The following is a 26045-nucleotide window of genomic DNA, read 5'->3' as shown; positions in this document are numbered from 1 at the left end:
CTTCCACTCTTGCTTCGTGCCAAAGTGCCAAATGTATCAGCAACAGCAACAGCAACAGTCAGTCAACCAATGATCAAATTTGATCACTAGATCAATATTCGAGATGTTGACCCAAATGCATCTTAAACATGCCTATTCCCACACAAACCTCTTTTGACATTTTCCATGAACCACCCATTGTCCCTCCGCCCTCACGAGATATTAACGATTTTGACGCCCTGTAATGCTTACTCCTTCAACGCACGCATGATAGCCAGATTAAGCTCCACGTCTTGTTTAGCATCCTCCGGAGTGGTCTTGAAAGGTGTTCCTTTAGTCAATGCGTCGTACAATACACGTAATTCGATAGTGTATGTATCTTCATGTGTCGGACGATAGACAGAGGTATCTAGATCACCTAAACCTTTAGGAGAAGAGAGGGTGGTCAAGGTTATAGGAAGACCTTTAACGTATGGTCTGAGGAGTCAGATCTGCTGCCAATCTTACTTTGAATATCCTAAGTGCAATACAGAGGATGGTACGGTGGTAAAGATTGTCTAGTTAGCCAAAGGTAGACTGGGAACCAGGTCGTATAGGGGCACTTGTATGATTGTCTTAATGAGGAAGAAATGAGTGATGGTAATCTAATGAGATTGAGGATGAAGGGCTTGGTAAGAAGTGATGGAAGTAGATATGAAGGATGTGATGGAGATGGAAGATAGGCCAACTCACGTATCATATTGTACCTTGATACGTTTATCCCCCGTATGAACCTCGATCTGAGCGTCGAAAATGGGTACTGCGTCAATAGACATCTATCCGTCAATACATATTCTCCCTTCGTCCTCTTAAAACCACCAGTGGTTGACTCCATTCTCAGTCGGTTTTCCTCGGGTAACACAACACAAAAAGCTGTCAACATCCCACGTGTTACCCCACCTAGACAGAGCGGCAAAGACGAAGATTGTTCAGAAAGGGGACAACATTACGAAACCATCGACTCACCTCGTAAAACGCCCTGAAAGTACCATAATCAAACAAAACAGTCCACCAAACAGGTCTTGGACTCCCATCGTCCGGTGCCCTAGCTGCAGCCAAAATCCTCTTTGGCATCCCGATCAAATCACGCATAGCGGAAAGATCGTGACTTGCCAAACTACCAAGAAGGGAAAGACTGGCAATGTTATATTTGCTAGGTTCGAGTTCTGGTAGGTTTTCTTTAAAGTTTCGTACGAGGGCTTCAGCGATACTTGGATCGTTAGGAGGTGTAAAGTAACGTTGATACATTCCGGAATTTTGAGTGAAGTACATGTTCTTTGGGGTTAGTCGTCTTCTAAAAGTCCCAAAATTGAGTATAGCTTAATGAATCTTCCCAATGAGAGATACATTGTCCTTGATGTGATTCTAACGTGTTGTTGATGTTGAGAATGCGTTGATTGAAAAAACGAATGTTTGAGAGGGAAGAAGAGGCGATGATGGAACATACTGAACTCACATTCCCAATAATATCCCTAACTCTAACATATTTGATATCATTCTCATGCCCTTTCAAAATCTCTTTCAATTCTAACAAAGCAGGAGCGTATCGTCTCATATACCCAACGAAAACAATCTTCCCAGTTTCCTTGGATACCTTGGCGATTTTATCACATTCCGCCAAAGTCTGAGCCATAGGTTTCTCGATGAAGACATGTTTCCCAGCTCTAAGTGCGGCTGTAATGTGGGTACAATGGAATGCGTCATTTGTGAGGACGAAAACTAGGTCGATTTTAGTTGGGGAAGCTAGAAGTTCTTTACTAGAGGTTCAGTGTGGTTCAAATTCCACTTGACTTCCAAAGCTATCATAAACCTCTTGGGTCCCGTTGCGTTCATGACACTACCACCCTCCTGATTCAGTACAATGGAGCACCTTCCAACTCCAGATCCCTGATGCGACGGGCTTTTTTAAGTAGAAGAACATCCAGTCAAATGCCAAGACATTCAATCCCGGACATTCCGGCCCGGACTAGCAATGTTAAAGAACACGATGACGGTGATGGTGAGAGAAGACAAGAAAGTGTTGTACTCACTAATCCGTATAAACCTCTTTCACATGAAATTTCTCCCCACAATGTTGAGCAGCCTCCAATGAGATATCACAAACGGCTACGACATTGTACATGTGATTGGCGAGTTGAAGATTTGGGATCTGACCATGAGTTTATCTTTCTATCGCCTTCTTCTTCTCACCATGGTAATTCCCTCAAATAATGGTCGGTTGTAGGGATGATGCTGATGGAGAGAGCTGGAGAAGCAGTAGAAGACATGAATTTGCCCCTGATGGCCGAACTGGCAGAGCTAGAGGAGATACGATGGAATCCAGCAGACTCACATGTGCAACTTGAGCCACTTCCCCACATCCCAACACACCAACATTGAACACGGGTCCTTCAGAGATAAACGGTTTGAGCATCGGGATGGGTTTTCCTGTCATCTTGGATATGGACGTCTGGGTACTTGTATGTCTAGACTGGTCGCTTGATGCTGCGCGCTGGAGTATGGGGACGGAGTGAAAGAAGCAGGGGATGGGGTATGGGTCGGGGTACAACCCCGGGAGCTCCGGTCCGTGTCCGCGATTACTCCGTGTGCCCCTTCGAGTGTTTGTGGGGCTCCATTATCCATACACTATGCAACTGCGATTTACGTGACTGTCGACTTCTTCTGTAAGTACATCAATGAAAGTTATTCAGACGAAACTGACGAGTTTTAGAAGGAGGAGATAAGTTGAAGCACGTTTTACATGTTACATGTTACACTCGATCGATGTGACTTGATGCCAAGTGTGACACGATGAAACGCAACTATGAACACCCCCCAATCTTTCCCCTTTCGACGTCACAGCCGGCGGCAATCTCATCAAAACCATCCTTTGACTCACACTCCATTCCTATATCTCATCCTCTCGCTTCTGACTCTCATCCTACATCTACTCCAACAAGTGACACCACTTTTATTCATTCATACAGACCTCGTAAAAATCCACGAAAACGAAAAATGTCACATACACCAGGTAGAGATTCTCATTTCGTTCATCCTAGAGCTATGGCCTTTGATCCTTTACGACATCGTCCACATAAAACTATGATTTTATTCTTACAGGCTCTAATGGCTACTGCTCTTTTTAGGATCTGGCCTACTTTGTTGTTCATGGGTGGTTGGGCGACTATGGTGGTTTGTGTTTCGAATTATACCACAGCCAATTTAGGTGTGCCGAGTACTTTACTCACCGCTTTGGGTGGGTTTCATTGATCCTTTACACCCTTCCTATAACTGTCAAGCATGGGTCTCTTACTAGTTCTCTTAATAACGCGGCGAGTCTGGGTAACTGATCTTCAGGTGTGGTTCTCGGTCTGACCTTGAATTACAGGTGAAATTTACTGGCTCTTTACGAGGGAAGTGCTGACAGGTTTACAGAACATCGTCAGCGTATGAACGATATACGGAGGGTAGAAGGATGTGAGTAGATTCTGGCCGATGACTGTGGAGCTGCTAGCTGCCTCGTATAGCTGACACGTAGGTGGTCACAGATCACTCTGGCATCAAGAACATGGGCACGGATCGTTTGGATACACTGTACGTCTACACCACCTCTCGCTGTCGCACGCTGAAGATAAGGCCCCGATACATCAACTCCTACCCCTTCCACAGACCCAGATGTGCGAGCTAAAGATCAAGTTAGATCTGAGATTGAAAAGGCTACGATAGTTCAGATGGCTCTGGCGTTCGCTGTGTCTGTGAAGCATTATCTCCGCGGGGAGGAAGGAATGTGAGTTCTGGCGACTTGTCACCAGCTCTCCTCCCTTTGTAGAATGAGTGCAACAAGTAGGAGTCCGGTGACCGTATGTTTTAGGGACTGTAATAGAGTGGCTAATAGTCCAGCTACTACGAAGATCTATACGATCTAGTCAACTTCATCCCATCCCTTCACCTCCCTTCTGGTCTGCCTTCATCTCAAGACGCAAACATCAACATCGGTCGTCCTCCTACTTCTAACTACAACACATCCACAATCAGCACTGTTCGTTCGTCCGAATCCAAATCTCCTTCTGATACACCTCTCGAACCGATCAACCCCAGCATGACTCCACATTCCGCCAACCATAACGCCTCATACGACCGACCGTACCTGATGCCGGCTATGAACCCTCCTAAATTTCATCTTTCCTCAGTATGGCCATTCAAATATTTCCGAACACGACATCAATCTTCCACTCACGCAGCACGTAAACTTATGCGTCGTCAAGCTCAATCGGCAGATGACAATCATAACGTGCCATTGGAGATAACGCTCTACATGTCCACTTATATCTACGCGCTTCAAAGAAGAAAAACCACCGATGTTCCAACGCTAAACGCGTTAATTGCAGCTTTGGCTCAAATGACGGACGCTTTGTCGACTTTGGAACGAATCTTGACGACACCCATTCCTTGGAGTTATAACGCGCATATATGGGAGGTCAGTTGGATGTATTGTTTGTTCCTACCTTTTCAACTGTACGAAGCGGGTTTCGGATGGGTGACGATACCTGCTGTGATGGTGAGTGATGTCCCCTCTTCCTTTTCATTGTCAATAGTCTCCGTCCACTTTTCTGCCACTATAAAAACAATGCTTCTTCACGGGGGCAAAGACGGTGCTCATGAAAAGTTGACATCTTATGTCATAATTGGTATACTTGACATTGGAGGTGAAATTGAAAATCCATTTGGGTACGACAAGAATGATCTTAACCTTGATTTCTTCACCGAGGAGATTATCCGTCGTGAACTCGCTGCGGTCATTTCCAGACCCGTCCCGTTGGCAGAAGAATGGATGTTCAGCCCTCACAACCGGGTCATAGGGGGTGTGAGTGTGCAAGAGTTGGAAAGGGGTGGAATACAGGAGGTGAGAAGGAGGTTGAGAGGGATGTGTGAGGGGGTGGATGGGCGTGTTTGATGGATCGTTCAGTCTATCGGTCGTGACTCTGACCTAAGTCGAGCAAACGGCTCGCGGCTCGTCCGACCATCTGTATGCGGTATGCTATAGGAGGTACATGCACATACTTGCATATTCAAGATCCGTCGATGGCGGATGATGCGGTCCTCAACTCTTGGGGGCTGGGGAAGGGCGGGATCGGTGGGGAGAAATGATGGAATGGGGAGAGAAGGGCCGCTGTCCATCGGCCATCGGCCATCGATGGTTGACGCTTAGTAGTTAGATCGGACGAGATAGAAGGGTCCATATTATCCCCTTTAGATGCTGGAGTTGGAATAGTTTACATGTCATCGCATGGTCGTTTGATACAAATACACTCCGTGATGTTCGATATCAACCAAGAGAGTAAGACTGGCGAGTGGTTGATCTACCATTTGACTGACCCGAGTCAAAGCACCGAAATACAGTAGTAGTCGTGCTCGATCTGTGTTTCCCACCAATGAGGTCCGATTGTTGCCGGCTCCGGAATTGTCGGAGTGACCGGACGTCGAAATGACGGTTACCCGATCTTGGGATCGTGGGCAGTGGAGCATTCCATCCCTCCCCTCTCTATATAAACGATAAAGCCTACAAAATACTATTTCTATCTATCCCCTCCTCCCATCCTACATCTACAATCCCCATCCTGGCCATAATTCTCATCCATACAGGTACTACCCCTTACACCATCCTGCAGTCAACTCATTACCCCCCGATACGCCTTGTAGGAACATGTCCACCCCTTACATCGGGATATACGGAGCAACATCCTTCACAGCTAGCGAATGTCTTACATACCTATGTTCTCATTCTGAGAAAGATAAATTTCAACTGAGTCTGGCAGGAAGAACTCAATCAAAGTTGGATAAAGTGGTATCAGATTTGAATGAGAAGATAGAGACTGTCGTGTTGCTTTTGACCGATGAACAAGGTGTGAAGGAATGGGTTAAGAAATGTCAGGTTGTGATCAATTTTGCTGGTGAGTTTGCGTCTAACCCTAAGTATCATGTTCTCTCTTTTATCTGATCCATCTGATTCAGTTGAGACCATACAACTCTCATTAGTGAGGTAGCTCCACGGAATGTATCTGGTTACAATTGATACGCAGGAGAGAGAGAAAGAGCGGGGGGAGGGAGGAACTGATAATTAGGTCCGTACGCTTTATACAATGCTGAAGCTTTGATCAAGTGAGTTGTCATCTTCCTACCCTTCTCAATACACATCTCTCAATATCAAAACGTATGACCCTAGGATACCAATCAACCTGAACTTTTACAGTACAGTCCCTTCTCTATCAGATACGACCCATCTTGCGTTGATTTTCTTGCAAAGATCTTCCGGCTTGTCTAGGGGATGGGAAAAAATGTGTGAAATCTATTCTAACATACTCAGAGCTTGTGCAGAACACGGTACACATTATGTTGATGTCTGCGGCGAAGCCTACTTCGTTGCTAAGATGATTGAGAGGTATCATGATACCGCTAAGAAAACAAAAACATGTATTGTACCAGCTTGTGGATTTGATGCTGTTCCGAGGTTTGTCGTTTTTCTCCCTATCTCGTTCATCTCTTCAAACTCTCCACTTTTCTATGTTCTCTATTGCCTGTCCTAATCTACAAATAGACTTCGTGGTCGAATTATCGAAGCGACTTATGTTCCCTATGTTTCAAAATACATTGATCTTCGTTCAATACCTCTCAAGAATGAAAGTCACGATGACTAACCCTCAGTGATCTCATCGTCTATCTCGCTCGACAAACTCTTCAGAACTCTCACCCTTCAGCCCGTCTGACCAAATCAACGACTTTCTTCTCCGTACGTGGTACAGTATCAGGAGGAACAATAGCCACACTTCGATCAACTCTTTCACTTCCTCCTTCTCAACGCGGAGGTTCACAATGGTCTTTAATACCTCTCACCCCTCCCACTAGTAAAACAAAATGGCCAACATTCGCAGCGACTGAATACGTACCAGGTACTAAAGAAAAACTATATGGTGCAATTTTCCCTTTCGCACCGTTCGATAAAGCCATAGTGAGAAGAAGTTGGTATTTCACACTTTTGAATGATGAGAAAGATCCAGAGTTTAGGTATGAAGAATATGTGAAGATTGGATCGGTCTGGTTAGCTTGGATTGTTTCTTTAGGTGTTTATGTGTTTTTTGGGTTATATTTCTTTGTTCCTTTAGTAAGTTCTTCTTTTCTGCTCTTGACGAAAAGGTGTTTGGTGAGAAGAGTGACTTTTGTTATTTTGGATATGGAGTCCTGTTTGAAGAGAGAATGGGCAATTTCTTCATCCACAGTTCAGCTTGCTGTTGGTGCAAAAGGACGAGATCCGGAATATAGGGAGAAGACGATGGGGGGGGGGGATTGCAGAACAGGGAGGGAAGTGATAAATTGACTAATGTTCAGTTCAGAAAACTTGTCGATAGGTTCTTACCCCAACCTGGCCAAGGTGCCACTCTTGAGAAAAGAAGAAAGGGTTGGGCTAGATTGATAAACGTTTCTCACACTACGACCAACGTGAAAGTGATCACTAAGTTGTTTGCGAAAGGTGATCCGGGATACATCGCTACTTGTTGTGAGTCATCCCTCTCCCCTCATCTTCACCTCACAATCACATACCATAATCTTTTTTTTATGGGTAGTGAAGTGACCAATGCATTAAGCGAGTGTATAGCGAAACGAAGGAAGTCCTTCTCGTCTGAGAGAGGAAGGGGTGTATCATCTGAAAGACACATACTTATCATTAGACATGTGTGCAGAATCAGCTTTATCATTAGTACTCCCTCCTCCATCCGGAACCTCTCTTCCTGATATCGCTCATCAAGGAGGTGTCTTGACTCCCATGACTGCTTTAGGGGATGTTTTAAAGGAACGATTGAAACGGAATGGGGTCGTGGAAGTGGAAAGTGAGTTGGTGATAGATTCTGGACACTGAGAGGGTGCAATAATCAAGGGGAAAGTATGGACTCGGCTCCCTACGGAGTCTTTTCTTTTTAAAGTGGATGGAATATGCTGTTTAATTTGGGTCATCGAAGGGTTTGATAGCTACTTGGGTCAGTTTGGATTCAGATGTTTGACAGATTACATATATCATTTTGGACTGGAAGTTTTGAATAGATACAGTGGAATTTTGGTATATGACTACTTAGTAGATTAGGAATACATGAAATTCATTCTCGTTTGATAATAGATTCAGCTGAACATTCGTTCCCACTGATATTATAACTTGAGACATATTTCTTTATATCATGCTGACTTGAAAACTATCTTCGGGGTTTTGATTGAATGACACGGATTGATCATTCGGAAATAGTTGATGAAGAGATGAATCCTATTGATAAGTTTGTGTCATGTATGAATGAAGTTCGAATCTCAATCGAGCAGACGTTCAATAATACTCTCTCCAGATTTTGAACCCAGGATCACTATCACCTTGCCAAAACCCATCAGGAAGATTTAATATAGCACATGCTACTTCTTGTTCTTCTTTTGGTCTTTCCCCCATACTATCTCTTGAAACTTCAGAACCTCTTAACTCTCCTTCACTCTCTTTTGACATTCTTGACCTTCCTACACTCCCTTTTGATACTTTTGACCTTTCTTCACTATCTCTGGCCTCTAACGAATCCCCCTTTCCCTTTCCCTGTTCAATGGAGTGCGACACCAACAAATCTTCCTCTCCCTCCTCATCTATAGTACTCAACCTTCTCGGTACTCGTACTCTCACAGGTGATTTCTCCCAGATCGGAGTTGGATCAGGAGGTGTACAATCTGATTCCTCTGAAAACTCCTCGATAGATTCTATACTTTCTACCGTTTTCTGAGAATCTGCAACATCGTTATCGTTTTTCCCCATATGAACTGACTTTCCACTTTTTGTTACAGACAATTTGGAGTTGTACCCAATTCCTCGAGTGGAAGTTTGGATCGATGATCTAGATGGGAATGATAATGCGGTTTTGTACAACAATGCAGCATTGGCCGAAATGGGTTGTTTCCTAATGGGTGGAGGAGGAGGAGGTGGTGAGGGAGTGGTACCGTATGAAGTCCATGTCCATGATTCATTAGATCTCTGACTTTGACGTTCACTTTGACTGGTTGGATAGTAAGATGAAGTTGAATTAGTAGATGAGTTCACTTGATCATTGATTTGACTGGAGATGATTTGAGATTTTGAGGAATTGCCGGGAATGTTTTCGTCATTCACACTATCATCTTCCGTTTCGATATCGGCGGAGTGAAGAATCTTTTTCGCTTTCTTGGAGCGTTGAGAGAGAAGTGTCTTATGTTCTTGTGGGGGTTTGGTTACGTTGTTGTGAGAAGATGAAGTCAGAACAGGGTGAGTATGGATATTATTCGTCCCACGTTTAAAAGACCTTGATTCTGCCACGGAGGTCGGAGGTGTACGGGTGACAGGTGAAAGACGGAGTTTCTTACTGTATATCCGTTGAGAGGATTTAGAACTCAAGGTGGACTCCTCCGGCGTTGGAGCACGCATGACTCGTCTAGGGTTCACCACATCTCCAATCTGTGAGGTGGACTACCCATTAGCTTTTTCAGAATATTGGATTTCAATGGAATAACTTACTTTGACTCTGGGAATAAGTCTGATGTTATCATCTGACTCGATCTCTCTCTTTCTCTTCAACTCTCTTTCGCGAATTTGCAGGGAACGAATATCTTCCTCTTCCTCTGCCTCCAGGTCCAGGTCGGGGGAAGAACCCAAGTTGAGATCGTCCGTCTCTACATCTTGCTCCGAGTCTATTTCGGCGTATCTCGTCAGATTTTGAGCTATGGTCAGCGCCTCGGCAAGTAATCGTCTCTGTCGCGGTGTGACAATTAGTCGCGAGTGTCCACTGCTAACGTCGGAAGAGTCACGAGTTGTCTTGGGCGAGATGGGGACATTCTCCATCTGCGTGGACATGGACGGGTCGTCTGTGGTCGTCGCGATGGAAGGGCTGGTGACAGAGGTAGGTTGGATAGGAAGTGAGGTATGTACCAGGGATGATGGTCTGGTTTGAGCTGGAGCTGAGATAGGGCGATGGATGGAAGACTTCAGGATCCCACGTGGAGGAATAGCGGTACTTTTATGAGTAAGAGGTGTCGACATTGGAGCTGTCTCGGATGAATCGCTCTCTGACCCTTCTCCTGGATAGATGTGTTCTCTATGTGGTGTGGCCATAGGCACACGAGGGACATCAGACTGAGTCACTTGATTTAATGCGACTGTAGAGGGGTGAGCAGGATGAGATACGAATGTGTCGACACCTTGTTGGTACTTCGACATGGGAATTCGGGCAAATCGTGGAAGATTATCAACTTGAAAGGAAGGAATCTCATTGATCTCAGGAGTCGGACGGAAACGGACTTGTTGGAGAGGGTTCTGGTTGTCAATATTACGTTGTCCGCGAGAAGCTTGCAGTGATTGATTTAGACATGGTCGGCCAGGAAGGGGATGAGAGGTAGACGATGTCATGGACATCTTCGTCGTAGGGCTTCTCCATCCAGATGGAACAGCAGGAACGTGTTCGTGGATGGCAATGTTACCTTCATTATTGAATAATAAGCCAGATTGGGAATGAACATCCTGCATTCGATTATGCGATGCTTGCGGTAGAGTGGATGGACCGGTCTTGCGCCAGGCGTCTTGCCACGAATTGAGAGGGACAGTCCGATCCGCGATGGGTGTAGCTCGAGGTTGAGTCGGAAGAAGAGGAGTCATAGAATCATGTGGGCGGAATGCTTCCAATGCATGTTGGTCGTATTTGACTTGTGAGACTTGTTGCCTATCACGATTGACGATTTCTTTCAACCAATCGGGAGGTTCTTGTATGCTAGGTAGGACCACCTATCTCTCAGCTTAGCCTCTCATCTAGACTATTCACTTACTGGTGCTGATTGAATATCACATAAAGTGATACTTTTCTTCACTCTATCGGAGCTGATTCGGGATGGGCGTTGGGTACGCCACGACTGTCGCTCGTCCTCTTTATCTACCTGAAGAGAAGGCGTCGCTTCCTGAGGTAGGACTGTGGAGTCCAGTGAGTAAGGTTTCCCGCGGATACTACGAGATCGAGTGGAGTTGGCGAATTGCCTATCAAACTTTGCATTGAGGGATGGGCGTGGACGAGGTCGATGAGGGGTAATGTAAGACCTGTGAGTCAGTAGATGGTGAGATTATCAAACAAGTGACTTTGCCTAGAAGTGTAGGTACGTTCTTGAGTTAGATTGTATAAGAAGGGCATATTGGGTCTCTCGAAAAGCGTCAGTGGTATCAGGATATTCAGCTTTGAGCATGAGCTATCAGCAAGAGATGGATGTAATGTTGAGAGGTGAACAAGTGTGAAGCGCAGAGAGAGGTAGGGGGAGGAAGAGGAAGAGGAATGGGGGAAATGAGCGGCGGTGTCCGCTCTTATGACGCGTGTTACTTTCACTGTGCGCGCTGTGCAGAAGAGAGCACTTTTGACTGCGAGAGTCAAACCCATCAAAGGGGCTTCACCCCTATTTCTGCTTGTATCGTGTTTCCAAACTGTCTCTCTTGCTCCCTTTACCTCTTATCTCTCTACCTTACTGTCCTAGATCTATAGAAGGGTGAATCCTGGTGGTTACGATAAGACGAAAAGATTCTACTCTACAGTACCTACAGTGCCTAACTTACCGGATTCAGACACGGACGCTTTGATCGTCAGACGCAAGTTTCATTTCGTCATCGTCACTCAGCAACGTCACTCTTCTTCACCCACACCTACCATCTTTCACAACTTTCACTTGGGTGTTCTATTTTGAAAGAGATACGGTCTACAGTGGGTGCCGACTTTGATTCGGCTACATATCAATACTCGAAACGACCCAAAACAAAACAGCCGTCATGTCCAACACCACCTCAGTCACCAGTTCCGCCTCGGCTGCCTCTAGTAGCGCCGCCGGGTTGGTCGATACCCATTCTAACCCTTCCTTCAAGATTGTCGGTATATGTCTTGCAGTGGGGAGTGGATTCTTCATTGGGACTAGTTTTGTGGTCAAGAAGAAGGGTTTGTTGAGAGCCACGGCAAAATATGGAAATGGGGCGGGGGAAGGACATGGGTATCTGAAGAGTGTTTTATGGTGGACAGGGATGATCATGATGATTGTTGTGAGTCGATTTGTGACATTACATCTCCCTCTACATACAGTCGTTCCACACTAGTCTCTTCTTGTTGCTTAGGCAGACTAGAGGTCCAAGTCAACCCATAGAAGCGGTCATTTGAAGATGGTTTCCGACGAGGTGTTGTGACCGGATTGCTAACGACACCACAGGGAGAGATCCTGAACTTTGTAGCTTATGCTTTCACAGAAGCTATCTTAGTCACCCCCATGGGTGCGCTTTCCGTTGTCATATGTGCTATCCTGTCCCATTTCTTCCTCCGGGAGACGTTGACATTCTTCGTACGTCCCTCAAAACCTTCCCACGTTGTCCTTTCACCTATCCTTCCTTTCCTTCTCCTTCACCGTTCGCCCCAATGTTCAGAAGGACATATCGCTGATGAACAGGGATGGATAGGCTGTACACTTTGTATCATAGGAGCTACCATCCTCGCTCTCAATGCTCCAGAACAACAATCCGTCACCACCATAGAAGGCTTCAAACATCTTTTCCTCTCTGTGGGATTTTTAGTTTGGGCAGGGGTGCTCAGCGCTACTTCTCTCGTGTTGGTCTTCTACGCCGCCCCGCGATGGGGAAAGAAAACCATGATCATTTATATCGCTATCTGCTCTTTGATCGGGGGGATCAGTGTCAGTTGTACTCAAGGATTGGGAGCTAGTATCGTTACGAGTATACAGGGGTGAGTCATTGCATCTTCGGATGAGTGATACTGACCTGGAAAGGGACAATCAAGTGAAGAACTGGTTCTTCTGGTTTTTATTCGTCTTTGTGTGAGTGTTTCGTTAGTATTTCCACAATGGCTGACGAGATAGGGTTATCACTCTTTTGACAGAGTGAGCCGATATGCAGTTTTATGCCATGACGCTGATATTGTAGGATCAATTATCTCAACAAAGCTTTGGAATTGTTCAATGTAAGCGCATTCTCCTCCTTGCTTCCACACCCCAGTACATGTCTTTTTGTTGCTCTGGCCGATGCACTCTCTAGATCTTGATAAACAATCCTTGCTGATGTCCAGACATCGATGGTCGTCCCTGTTTACTTTTGTTTCTTTTCTTCTTCCTCTCTCATAACCTCGTGAGTCGTCGAGATGCTCCACCTGAAAGATCGAGTCACTGATGTCAGGTTCATCCTCTTCCAAGGTCTCAAAGCCTCTGCTATAACACTCATCACCATGGTCCTCGGTTTCTTGGTCACTTGTCTAGGTATCACCCTCTTGCAACTATCCAAAGTCGATCCCAAACAATTGTCCAAACTCGACCGCAGATCTACCATGCTCCTGGCAGCAGCTCGACATCCCACCGAGGAGAACGAAAAAGGCGAGGTCACCGCGTTGGAGGATCCTGGTATGGATGCGCTTCGAGGTGGATTTGGAGCTGTGGGAAGTATTATCAGAGCTAGGACGGCAAGTCGGAGATTCAGCAATGCCAGTAGTTTGGGCACGGGTTGGGGTTCTCAACCGAACAATCTGAGCACTCATGGGATGGGCAATGTTCAACGGTTCCAATGTGAGTCGGTAATTTGAACGAAGCAGGGTTCTTGGCCCCGCCATGAATGCGGGTAGAAGCTGACATGAAGTGTCCGACAATCCCATGCCTGAAGATGCCATGGACCAGATTTCTTTGCACAGCAAGAGTCCGACCGGAACGGCGGGTTCTGGATTTGGTTTCCGGGGTTACACCATATCCTCTGATTCTCCTCGGAGGTCGAAGAGTCATATCAAAGTGAGTCTCAGGCTTCGTTGTTTGCGTATTCTACCCACATTTTCCTGAAGAAGAGTGCGCTCCGTGTGTGGTTACCTGTTCAGCGATATGACGGCGGATCGGGATATTGAGCTGACTCGCTGCAGTTCGAAGACCCTAATGTGAAACATGACTTCCCTCGACACGACAGCATCATTGAAATTCCTTCCGCCCAATCCGAAGTACCCACTCTCATTCTCCCTTCTAGATCCCAACGACAACATCCCGTTTCCCCTATGGAGGATATCGCAGAAGATGAGAATGAAAAATCTTCTAGACCTCCCAGTCGATTACTATCACCTGCACCAGCTTCTGCTCCACCTGGTCAAACAAGATACATAGATCCCCATGAATTTCAAAAACCCTCACACGAACCTCAAAGTGCCAACCTCGGATTACATCAATTACCCCGATCAACAAGTAGAGGCCTGAGTGGTCTGTTCAGTTTTGGTTCCGGTCCCGATCTGGTACTAGGGAAGAAGAAGACTTCTTCGGACGTTTCGAGTCAAGGAGAAGTGAGGGGCGGATCACATAGAGGAACTAGAGATTATCCCCATTTACCTAAAGAAGACCGTGAGAAGGAACATGATGAACGTTTGGCGTTGGTTTCGCCAGATATGGACGATTTCGAACATGATTCAGAAGAAGAGAGGGGGAGTATGGATTTAGGTGAGAGAGCTGTGGTTGTGCAAGCTAGACGATTACCTGAAGTTCCGAGGAGACCTAAAGATGAAGAATGAGGGGTTATGAGGGGTCATGAATGTGGAGACTGTGTAGGATAAGAGTATATCTGATATCTGATTTAGAGATGTTTATCCAAATGTCATCTTGGTATGCAAGGGTTGTACTGTACGAGCGATGAATTTGACGCACGTGACTTATGTGGGGGAGACGGGTGGGTTGAGTGGGGGAATCGGAGGGGAATGAGATGGCGTATCCGATCGAATTAAGGTTTGTCTTTAGGTATTGACAAACTAAAAGGTAAAGTAAACTACTTTACTCGTTAGGCCCGATCCCTCTCCTTGCTCCTTGCCCCTAGGTGCATGCATTGCTTCCTTGTCAATGCACCATGCACCCCTCCTACACCCACACACTAAAGCCAAGTTTTTGCTTCCTTGACAATGACTAAATGCTTTACTTTTACTTCTGTCTCCTATACACAACACATTGTACCCACTACCCGACAAGTGAGAGAGGAAGAAGAAGATAGGTGACTACCAATCACCACTGCCCGTGCTGAAAAGGACTCTCACAACGCTTGGACCGTTTAGAGCATTGCCGTTGGACAATCGATATCTCCTACCTTCCCTCCTACACTACTGGTCCTTTTGGATCCGTCTTTCACATCTGTCCCTCTACCCCTCTACCCATCCGACGGTCGATTGTAGAAGGGACTCACACTTCTCTATCACTTTCGATTCTCCTGACTCTCCCCTTTGTCGATCTTGAGTTTGATCCCTCATCAACCACCAAACGATTATCTCTTCAAGTAGTCGATTGGAACGATTTTTCACTCCTTTCAAAAGTCGATCTTCACCTGTCATCCCACATTCATACCCCTTATCCACACTTCCTACGAAAACCGCTCATCCCTTTTTACATACACGAAACAAGTATCCTAATACCCATTTCCCAACATGTCATTCTTTCGTCGGTCTGTACCTCAAGAATCTTCATCTTCAATCTCCACCCAAACCCAACAAGGGTCAAGTCGAAAGACTTCTGACCCAGTGTCTTCTCATTCTACCAAGAATGAAACGTTGATCATTTCACCTGATCTCAAGAAGAAAAGAAGGTTGATTCCACATGCTAGCGATTTACATATCTCACCAAATCGTTCAAGATCCCGTTCGAGACCTGAATCACATTCACATGGTAATGTTGAACATGATGGATCTGCACCTCTTGTTCCACCTGTCCCCGATGTTTCAACTTCTACCATCACACCTTTCCCCGTAGTCTCACCAATCCCTCCGATTCGAACCGTCGACTTCGCTATGAAATGTAAGAAAACAATGGATGAAGATGAAGATAAAGATTTTGAAGATTTTCCTTCACCTATACAAGCAGGTCTTTCTTCTCCTACTCGTATCCCCCCTTCACCTCGACATGGTTCAGATGGAAAAATTCGTCATTCGCCTCGTCGATCAGCTCGTATACCTACTCCTGATCAAACCGAAAGACGTAAAAGAACCACCTCCAATTCTTCTACCAATTCCAATCCTCCATTCAGAGGAAAGAAAGTTTCTCCTTTAGCTAAACGTTTAGGTGAAGAACCACCTTTCATGTTACCTCATCCATCCCAGGTTAATCCTCACACGGCTCAAGAATACCCAGGAGTGGTCATTGGTGCATTTACAGGAGGAAATGAAGGTGGTTTGAATTTCGGACCGGACGAAATGAATATGGATGATATTCTCGATCCTACGAGAAAAGGGGATAGGAACGGTAGTTTATCAGGTCCAGCAGGAGCGAATATAGCTCCTTGGTTGACTGATGATCCCACTTTATTATCTTCCCCAATTTCACAAGATCACAGACAAACACCAGAAATGCAGGAAGGAGAGAGTAGATTGGAAAATGTTCCACCTTTATCTCGAGTCCCAAAAAGATCTGGAACCATACAAGCTTTATCACATTTCGCTTCAGTACCGACTTTACCAAGGATAAGAAAAGGACATGAACCTCTTACAGAAACGGAATCTTCTCATGCGAGTTCATCACGGAGTGGTAGTCAACCGAATATATTTCCTGGAGAGGAAGGGAGACAGAGGATGAGTAGTACAACAAGTACTTCTGGGGAAAGTATGAATACACTTTCTGCTTCACAGAGAGGAAAAAGGGATAGGAAGAAGTCGACTGCACAAGTTGATTCACCAGGATTGGCTTTGCCACCATCTAGACATGGGAGTGTAGCACCTTACAGAATTGCGAGGTTGGGAAGTGCTGTATCTAATGGTTCAACGTCGGGGAGTATGACAAGTGACAGGAAGAAAGGTTTTTTGGGAGGTTTGTTGAAACGGAAAGCTACAGGTGTGGGAGGGAGTGAGTATTTTCTTGGGTACCCACATTGTTCTCCACATCATCGTTTCCAGGATCTTCAGCGATCATTAGACATAAACGTTTACCTACTCAGGCCATAATGAAAGGTGTTCGCTGACGACAGCCCTACCTGGTCCTGGGGCAGGTCTAGATTTCACTCCCGATGGTTCGATCCGTGGTTCTGGTTCCGTCTCGACGAACAGTCGTATGTCCGGTGGTAGTACTTTCGACTCGTTACGAGGTCGAGGCCAGCAATTACATCCCATTGATCCTTCTACCGTGCAGGCCTATCAAGAAGAGAACGACGGATTGATCTCGCCGCATCAAGAAGTCAACGAGTTTAAGCTTGACATGAACCTGGATGATATGGAAGGTATCGTCGATCCCACGCTTGCAAATCAACCTCCCACTCAACCTTTCCGTCCTCCTCTACCTCGTCTCATCCCACCCCCCGGTCCTGCCGGTGCACTAGGTTTGTCAGAACCTCAAAGCCATATGTTCCTCCAAGACGCACTACATGCTACTGGAGGATACGCACCTTGGTCGGATCATGGTACATCTACCACCTCGGCCACTTCTGCTTCCATACCATCTGCATCTGAAGGAGACAGACAATCTGGGCCTTTTGGAAGACATAATCCCAATCCATTCCAATCCAGTTCCAGTGCAGAAAGTACAGATTCCAAACCTCGCACCCCTCCGTCTCCATACAGTGTGTCCCCCAAACATGCTACACCATTTGGAAGTCAACCTCGTCGACCATCACAATTACGCAACGTCAAAATGGGTTCTATAGATTCGGAAACTTCTTCAGGATCTCGTGATGAAGGGAATATACAACCTATTGCTCCATCATGGGCAACAGCCCCTCCTGCTCAAATCACCCTTTTCAATGATCCTTTTGGCGCTCCCCCTCTGACAAACGGTGCGAACCCAGCACTACTCCTTCCGCGAATCGAACCTCAAGCTCCGATGCCCACACTACCATCCGCTACTGCCGCTTCGTGGGCCGCCCCGGAATCATGGGGCGTAGAAGCGGATGAAGTTCCAGAGGCTGACTCCACGTCGTCTGATGAAGATTGGGTGGAGGAGGAACCGAAAGAGCAAACGCCATTGACAGCTATCAAAGAGACTTCATCGTTTGCGGTCAAATCTTTCTCGGTCAATGGTTCACAGAATCTCAAGGTGCAAGGTAGACCGGGAACACAAGGAAGTATAGGGAGTAAGAACAGGACGAGCGGAGGCAGGCAAGGGAGTGCAAGACCTAGAAGTTCAGGAAGACCAGGGACAAGTGGTAGTATACAAGTCAGTACTGTTCCACACAAGATTCGGATTTATCGTGCCGATGGGTCATTCTCCATCCTCGCTTTTCCTATCATGACTACCACGGCGGAGATTATCAGTGTTTTATCTGGTAATGCCGATGGTGGTGGTGGTAAGAAGGTCACTTCTCATATGAAGTTATATCTTCGTGAACGTGGACAAGGTCAGCTCTGTTCACTTGTCATTGAGTCATTCATGCTGATGAGACAGATCGTCAATTGCAACCCTTCGAGAAACCACTCGCTATCCAAAATCGACGCCTTTTACAGGCTGGCTGGACAGAAGCCGAACCTTTGGAGGAGATTGGTAAAGATGACCTGGCAATTTTGTGTAGATTTATCTACCAGACTCCAGCATTGCCAGTGATGGATCCGGTAAGTTCCAAGTCGCGTTGAGTTTGAAGCTGACTTGTCAAGGAGGAAGAAAGTCATTACGATTCTTTCGAATTTATCGATCTGGCCGGCAGAGATCTTCAAACCATTCCTATTTTCCTTCATCTTCACGCTCACAACATTATCATCCTCAACATATCTCGGAATCCCATGACGGACATCCCACTGGATTTCATCCAGGCCTGTACCGGGTTGAAGGAATTGCGAATGTCCAACATGGCTCTCAAACGTATTCCAGCTTCCGTACCTGCCAGCACGACTCTTGCTCGATTGGACGTTTCGTGTAACCGAATCGCGGATCTCGAATCAGTCCCATTGCACGAGATCCAGTCTCTTCTCTCACTCAAGTTGCAGAATAACAGGTTGATATCGATTCCAAGTTATTTCGCCATGATGCGAGGTTTGAAATACCTCAATATCTCCAATAACAAATTCGACACTTTCCCTCGTGTCGTATGCGAAATGAGTAATCTAGTCGACTTGGACATCTCTTTCAATGAAATCGCCGATTTACCCAGTGAAATGTCCAATTTGAAAAGCTTGGAACGACTCATGGCATTTGGAAATGAGATTTCCACCTTTCCCCAGAGTTTCAGTACCTTGGCAAATTTACGAATACTCGATGTGCGGCGGAACAAATTGGTCGACCTCACTTCCGTCTATGCCTTACCTAATCTCGAAACGCTACAAGCCGACTATGGCAATTTGGTCACCCTCGACCTCCAGATAGGAGCTCGGGTTCGACAATTCTCAGTTCCACACAACTCGATCACCCGATTCACCCTCGCTCCTCTGCCAGGTGTGGCAGCTCGGACCTATTCTCTTACTCATTTGAACCTATCCCACGGGAAGATTTCCACCTTGGCGGATGAGGCTCTGAGCGGATTGGTCAATCTGATCGATCTAAATCTCAACTTCAACCAGTTCACACGTCTTCCACCTACCATGGATAGACTTACAAGTCTACAAATTTTCAGTTGTACAGATAACCTCCTCGAGTCGATCCCTCAGGGATTCGTCAAGATGCAATCGTTGCATACGATCAACTTACACAATAACAACATCAAAGATCTTCCTGGTGATTTATGGGGTTGTGGATCATTGAAATCGATCAACGTGTCGTCAAACTTACTCGAAGCTATCCCCGAACCACCTGCAAACCTCTTTGAAATGATCCCTGCTGAAACGAGACGTAGGATGTCGGTCGATTCCAATAGCTCCATGACTGGTTCTCGTCTACCGGTGACGTTGAGCTTGGAGAAAGTACTTCTTGCCGATAATCGATTGAACGATGACGCTTTTCACGCCATTGCACCTTTGACCAAGTTGAAAGTTTTGAACTTGAGTTTCAACGAAATATTTGAAATCCCGCCATACACCTTGTCTCAAGTGACGTCTTTGGAAGAGCTTTATCTCTCAGGTAACAAACTCACTTCACTCCCTTCGGAAGACCTGGAGAAATTGCAAAATCTTCAAGTGCTTTACCTCAACGGTAACAAACTACAAACTCTTCCCTCCGAGCTTGGTGCGATAAAGACTTTGAAACATCTAGATGTGGGGAGTAACGTTCTCAAGTATAACATTGCCAATTGGCCCTACGATTGGAACTGGAATTGGAACACTTCTCTGAGATATCTAAATCTTTCAGGTAACAAGAGGCTCGAGATCAAACCGACTTCAGCTCAGGATATGTCTCATGCCACAACACTTCGAAAAGAATTATCAGACTTTACCGCCCTCACCGAGTTGCGCGTGTTGGGGTTGATGGATGTCACTCTTCGTATTCCTTCTTTACCAGATGAAAGCGAGGCTAAACGTGTCCGAACCTCATTCTCCGATATCAACAACATGGCTTATGGTATATCCGACATGCTTGGGAGTATAGATCATTTGGCCATGTTCGATCTTGTCGTTCCTAATTTCCGAGGCAGGGAGAACGAATGTCTTTTTGGAATGTTTGGAAGATCCGCCCCTGTCGTTCCATCTGGCAAAATCCCTAAATATCTTCAAGAGAATTTCGCAGAGCAACTCAGCGTTCAATTGGACAGTCTCTCGAGTAGTGAAGAACCTTCGACTGCACTTAGAAGAACTTTCTTGTTCTCCGATCGTAAAGTCTACGATTATCTGGTATCTGGTGTTACAAACTCGCAACGTAAACAATCTACAGTATCGATGACTCCTTCCGACCACTTGAGCAATTCATGGAATACTCCTTCTGGTCTGGATCAACCTTGGGCACCAGCCGTCGGGTCGGTCTTTCGAACAGGTGCTACAGGAGCTGTCGTCTATCTCATCGATAAAACCCTTCACGTGGGAAATATCGGTGATATGCTCGTGGTCATTTCACGTAAAGGTGAAGCAGAGTTATTGTCCAAACCTCACGTCCCGACAGATCGTGAGGAAACCGCGAGGATCAGGAATGCTGAAGCTTGGGTTTGTACACGAGGTTATGTCAACAGTGATAAAGAGATGGACGTCTCACGAGCTTGGGGGTATTGGTCACATTTCCCAGCTGTCAATGCCGCACCTGAAATACGTACTCGCGTTTTGGCGGAATCAGACGAATTTGTCATTATCGGTAATCATGCCCTATGGCAATGTTGTTCGTATCAGACGGCTGTGGATATCGCTCGGACTGAACGAGATGATCCTATGATGGCCGCTCAAAAGTTGCGGGATTTCGCCATCTCTTACGGTGCAGATGGGAGTGTCATGGTTATGGTCGTCAATGTTTCCGATCTGTTCTTTAGCAAAAGTAGGCCTCGAGGTGGGGGATCTGGATCTCAAGTCCCTGCCGATGGAGGAGAAGCGTATTTCGCAGGATTGAAACGAAACATACGTCGAAGATATGAAGAAGTTGGAGATAGAACTCTGAATCGATTACAACAAGAAATCGAACCTCCAACTGGACAAGTAGCCATTGTTTTCACTGATATTGTCAATTCCACACATTTATGGGAAACCAATCCTGGAATGCCGACGGCAATCAAAATGCACCATAATCTAATGAGAAGACAATTACGTTTGGATGAAGGATACGAAGTGAAAACTGAAGGAGATTCATTCATGGTTTCATTCCAAACCATCACCGCTGCTTTACTCTGGTGTTTCAATTGTCAACTTGGATTATTATCACAAGAATGGCCAAGAGAATTATTAGAATGTCCGGATGGTGGAATCATTTACGATTCTGAAGGTAACATCGTTCATCGTGGTTTACGTGTACGTATGGGAGTACATTGGGGTCAACCTCAATGTGAAAGAGATCCAATAACTCGTCGAATGGATTATTACGGTCCTATGGTCAATCGAGCTGCAAGAATAAACGCAAGTGCTGATGGAGGTCAACTCATGGCAAGTCAAGATGTCATCAATGAAATCGAACTCATGAGAGAATATCTTGATTCTCTCGATGAGACCGCATTGGAAGATATGCCACATGAATTGAAAAGGGAATTACAAGAATTACGTAGGATAGGTGTTGAATCTAGAGATATGGGAGAAAGGAAATTAAAAGGTTTAGAAGTACCTGAAAGACTTTATTTATTATATCCTAAAGTCTTAGTTGGAAGATTAGAACTGTCTAGTGATTTAAGAGCTTCAGTGGAAGTTGGTGATCATAGACCTTTGGCACCTACAAGACAAATTGATATTGATCAAGTTAGACAATTATCTTTGATAGTTTTAAGACTTGAAAATTTAAGTTCATTAGGTTCTACAACAACTTCTCTTCAATCTTCTTCAACCAATCAACTTTCTTCTTCCACTCCTGCTTCCGCGACTTTGACAGGACAAGAAGTACAAAACCTGAATTCGGCAAATGTGTCTATATTTTCACCGTGGATCAATACTCCTTCAGGACCTTCGGGAATTACAGGAATCACAGGTTCTTCATTAAATCAATCAATAGATCCTCTTTCTCCAACTTCAAGACCTCTCATAAGTCCATTGATACCACCGACATCCCCAAGACAATCTATCAACCCAATAGCTTATCCAATTTCACCAAGGATGACAATGTCCAATATGTCAGGTATGTCAGGATCGGTTTTATCGACAATGTCAAACCTTCATAATGGTTTCATAGCGAATGGAGAGGGTGAAACCATAGGATCAGGGACAGGTGTAGGTGTTAACACGAAGCCGAATGGATCAAGTGGTGGAATGGCGATAGGAACAGAAATTCAAAGATGGAAATTAAAACCTCCCGTTGCCCATTTAGGTCCACAGATTCGAGAAGAAATGACGGATGAGGAATTATGTTTAGTGGTTGAATCTCTTGTGACAAGGGCGGAAAATTGTTTGTCTACTCTGGTTAGTCTTCTTCATTGATTTCCTTCTTTTTCCACGATCTCTTTCCTTTCCTCCCTCCTCTCTCCCTTCTCCACTGTCGGAGCTCCAGAGTCTTGAGACATCGCTCCGTCTCTCTTCGGTCCAGAGAACATGAGTCGTGGACATGATTCCCTTTCTTCCTCCGAACAGATTTCATGGGTCCTGGACGTCATCCCTCTCTTCCTTGAAACAGATATGATGGGTCCTGGACATCTTCCCTCTCTTCCTTTGAACAGAGATCATGAGTTGTGGACATTTTCACTTCTCTCCTCCATCCAGATCTCTTGGGCCGTGTATATTTTCCAGTCGCATAGACTACGTAGATGACGCTGACAAAATAGTATTTGAAAAATCTCGGAGGGTTCGGAGGTGTGATGGCTGCTCTGGAACAAGCTACTAGGATTGATAAAAAGTTGTTAGTACATGCCATGTCGCTCATGAGCGGGGCCATGTGAGGGGGTGTTGGCATGGTGTTGGCATGGTGTTGGTGTGGTGTTTCAGGGGTTGACTCAGAGATTGAAAGAAAATTAGAGTGTCGGAGGAGATGGAAATTTGGATTTTGAAAGATGAAAGGAGAAAAGTAGATTATTCTTGCATTTTGTTGTCAATTCATACAATGATCAGTGATGCAGTGCGTGCTAGTGTCGAACGTATGAGTATACTCATCAAAATATCATCTTCATCTTCCCTTCCAAGTGATGTGGCAGTAATACAAATCCAAACTTGTAGCATTTCATAAATGTAGTCGTCAAGCTATTCTACTGTGTCTAAATAATCGTCAAGTCGTGTCACATCTTTTTTACATTAGTTACATTATACACCATATCTCTTCTCATCTCATCATGTCATGTCATCATATCTCACTCAACAAACGACCAATCTCAAACTCCCCAACCTCTCAGCATGTCTCTCAAACTCCCCTAACTTCCTTTCGAACCCTTCCACTTCTTTTTGAAGTATATCACCCACTTTATCACCTTTCAAACCCCTTTCGACCCTTTCTCTATCATACCCTTCTACGATATCCCAAGCTTTATTCTCCCCAAATTCTCTCTCCCTCAATCCTTCAACACCAGCTTTAACACCTCTTAATTGACGTTGTATCGTTCCGTGTATCGACCCGGTTAACGAGAGAGTTTCAGATAAAGAGTTTAGTGAACTGAGGAGTGATATTGTATCCGATAATAAAAGTTGGGTTTGGAATGGGAGTCCTTCTTTTGATTGAGGATAAGAAGTAGAAGTAGAATGTCGGTTTGATGTTGAGTCGTGTCGAATAGATGATGATTGATTAGGGAAAGTTGTTGATTGAGGGAAAGTAGAAGAAGGTCTAGTAGGAGAAAAAGGTCTTTGATTTTCTTCCTCTGTCATTTCGAATGGATCAAAATCTTTATGTTCTTCCATAGGTATTTCATTATCATGATCATTGTCGTAATTATGATTATGATTATGATTATGATCATGATTATGATTATGATTTTGATCCATGATACCATTGGGATATCTTGATTCGATATAATCATCAATCTGAGGAGTTATAAGTGCACCTTCAGTAGGATGTACCAAATAAGGTAAACTTGTAGAATCAATTAATTCTAAATTGATTTTAAAACCTTTTGTTTCACCTGTCCAACCTATCAAATCCAAATCCGAATCTTTCTTCTCTTCCGTCTCCGTCCAGATATCTGATAAGAAATCTATCAAATTTATATCTATTTGATCCCATCGGATTTGACTTAAGATTCTTTCGAAATTATTCAATTCTCTTAAATGTTCTTCTGCTCGACGTTCACTTTCGTGCATTTTTGTTAAATGATCATGTAGTAAATTTTCCATATTTTTTAGAATCTTGCTGTTTTTCTCTCCTTTCAAACCTTGAACTGCTACTCCTGATTCAACTCCGAGTTCTTGCAGCCCTGTAATCAGGTCGACCGGGGAATCTTTTGATGTTTCCTCCTTTGGAATTTGATCTTCTGATTTGGATAATTTAGGACGAAAGGTGTTGTCAACGTTACGAAGTTGCATTGAGAGTTTCTGAGTTTGTGCTAGAGTTTCAGATAAGATTATTAATGCTTGACCTTGACCATAGTTTTCTTCCTCTATGATAGGTTGTATATCCCTTGATGTCATATGGTCCGAAGGGATAATCCCAAAAGTTTCGTTCTCATGGAAAGCGTCGGCAAATGGAACATCATCATCGTGCTTGAGATTGGGCATTCTCAAATCAACATTCGGAGGATTATCGAGATCCATCTCTGAGCCTAAGTCGAGGTTATGGTCGTGGTTTTGACTGTGGTTCTGGTTCTGGTTGAGGTTATGTCTCGATTGAACATTCCGAAGATCCCGAGGATATCTCAGAGGAGTAACATGATGAAAACCTGATAAATCATCCTCATTTGACGTTTGTTTCAAAGTACGTAAAGCACCGATAGACTTTTCATTCCTTACTTTTCGTATTGGTGTCGTATGGGTAGATTTCAATCTTTGAGAAGGGGTGGGTGGAAGATGAGATTGTGGGTTGTTATACATGGGATCTGATTGTCAATTTTAAAGTCAAGGTCTTACATATTGTTCATTTTGTCCAATTCGTCACTTGAGCCCGGTCTACATTGAATAAGATGGGGGATTCGGATCTGTAGGGCTTTTGATAGATCACGAGGATTGGAAGAAAACCACGGTTACTAGTGATGAAAAAAAAAATTCCAATACAGTAATGAAAGGAATTATGTGATTCTTAACTCAAGCTACGTGTAGTGAGTGTTTAGAAGAAAAATACAGAAGAGGGATAATACGATTACGATGGATTATCAGGTAACTAGTAGTAAAGAGGAAAAAAGAAACCAACCTGATTCCTCATTCTCCATCTCCATCTCTTTCGCCAATTCATCTTCTAACCATTGCACATCACCCGAATGATCGAACCCTCCGTCGGCACCTGCCAACTCATCCGCTAGACTTAGACTCATCGTTTGTTCGTGGGTTTTCGAGGCTGCAGGGTGTGTCTAGTGTGTCTGATATCTTTGGTGCGTCTGGTGTGTCTAGGTTGTTTGGTGAGTCTGGTGTGTTGGGGGGTCTGAGGTGTTTAATGAGTGTAGTGCG

The 26045-nt window shown here is 44.9% G+C and overlaps 7 protein-coding genes across 7 annotated transcripts; 4 read left to right on the top strand and 3 right to left on the bottom strand.

The window, feature by feature from the left end:
• Positions 1-227: 227 nt before the first annotated feature.
• Positions 228-2431, bottom strand: TREMEDRAFT_26442 (uncharacterized protein; the record flags this gene model as incomplete). The annotated part of the gene is made up of 6 exons (XM_007000699.1): positions 228-456; positions 712-794; positions 985-1293; positions 1475-1775; positions 2049-2167; positions 2351-2431. 6 exons carry the CDS (start codon positions 2429-2431, stop codon positions 228-230), a joined length of 1122 nt encoding a protein of 373 aa, XP_007000761.1.
• A 668-nt stretch (positions 2432-3099) lies between these two features.
• On the top strand, positions 3100-4951 carry TREMEDRAFT_24583 (uncharacterized protein; the record flags this gene model as incomplete). Its single annotated transcript, XM_007000456.1, has 7 exons — positions 3100-3253; positions 3355-3385; positions 3433-3474; positions 3536-3591; positions 3634-3784; positions 3898-4555; positions 4664-4951. 7 exons carry the CDS (start codon positions 3100-3102, stop codon positions 4949-4951), a joined length of 1380 nt encoding a protein of 459 aa, XP_007000518.1.
• A 759-nt stretch (positions 4952-5710) lies between these two features.
• TREMEDRAFT_22045 (uncharacterized protein) lies at positions 5711-7891 on the top strand (the record flags this gene model as incomplete). Its single annotated transcript, XM_007000393.1, has 6 exons — positions 5711-5948; positions 6120-6156; positions 6362-6505; positions 6700-7156; positions 7381-7549; positions 7722-7891. Coding segments are annotated over 6 exons (1215 nt in total), but the record flags the coding sequence as incomplete, so codon positions are not given.
• A 471-nt stretch (positions 7892-8362) lies between these two features.
• TREMEDRAFT_58311 (uncharacterized protein) lies at positions 8363-11271 on the bottom strand (the record flags this gene model as incomplete). Its single annotated transcript, XM_007001161.1, has 4 exons — positions 8363-9514; positions 9563-10822; positions 10864-11128; positions 11189-11271. The coding sequence occupies 4 exons, from the start codon at positions 11269-11271 to the stop codon at positions 8363-8365; spliced, it is 2760 nt and encodes a 919-aa protein (XP_007001223.1).
• Positions 11272-11842: 571 nt separating this feature from the next.
• On the top strand, positions 11843-12801 carry TREMEDRAFT_26107 (uncharacterized protein; the record flags this gene model as incomplete). The annotated part of the gene is made up of 3 exons (XM_007000655.1): positions 11843-12106; positions 12271-12399; positions 12505-12801. The coding sequence occupies 3 exons, from the start codon at positions 11843-11845 to the stop codon at positions 12799-12801; spliced, it is 690 nt and encodes a 229-aa protein (XP_007000717.1).
• Positions 12802-18548: 5747 nt separating this feature from the next.
• On the top strand, positions 18549-23404 carry TREMEDRAFT_26067 (uncharacterized protein; the record flags this gene model as incomplete). Its single annotated transcript, XM_007000644.1, has 4 exons — positions 18549-18599; positions 18642-22320; positions 22747-22931; positions 23291-23404. Coding segments are annotated over 4 exons (4029 nt in total), but the record flags the coding sequence as incomplete, so codon positions are not given.
• A 409-nt stretch (positions 23405-23813) lies between these two features.
• TREMEDRAFT_58308 (uncharacterized protein) lies at positions 23814-25912 on the bottom strand (the record flags this gene model as incomplete). The annotated part of the gene is made up of 2 exons (XM_007001160.1): positions 23814-25480; positions 25792-25912. The coding sequence occupies 2 exons, from the start codon at positions 25910-25912 to the stop codon at positions 23814-23816; spliced, it is 1788 nt and encodes a 595-aa protein (XP_007001222.1).
• Between the last annotated feature and the right edge of the window lie 133 nt (positions 25913-26045).

The sequence above is a fragment of the Tremella mesenterica genome (assembly GCF_000271645.1).
Source record: "Tremella mesenterica DSM 1558 unplaced genomic scaffold TREMEscaffold_1, whole genome shotgun sequence".
In the NCBI taxonomy this organism is placed as follows: domain Eukaryota; kingdom Fungi; phylum Basidiomycota; class Tremellomycetes; order Tremellales; family Tremellaceae; genus Tremella; species Tremella mesenterica.
This window is presented reverse-complemented; position numbering and strand designations above follow the sequence as displayed.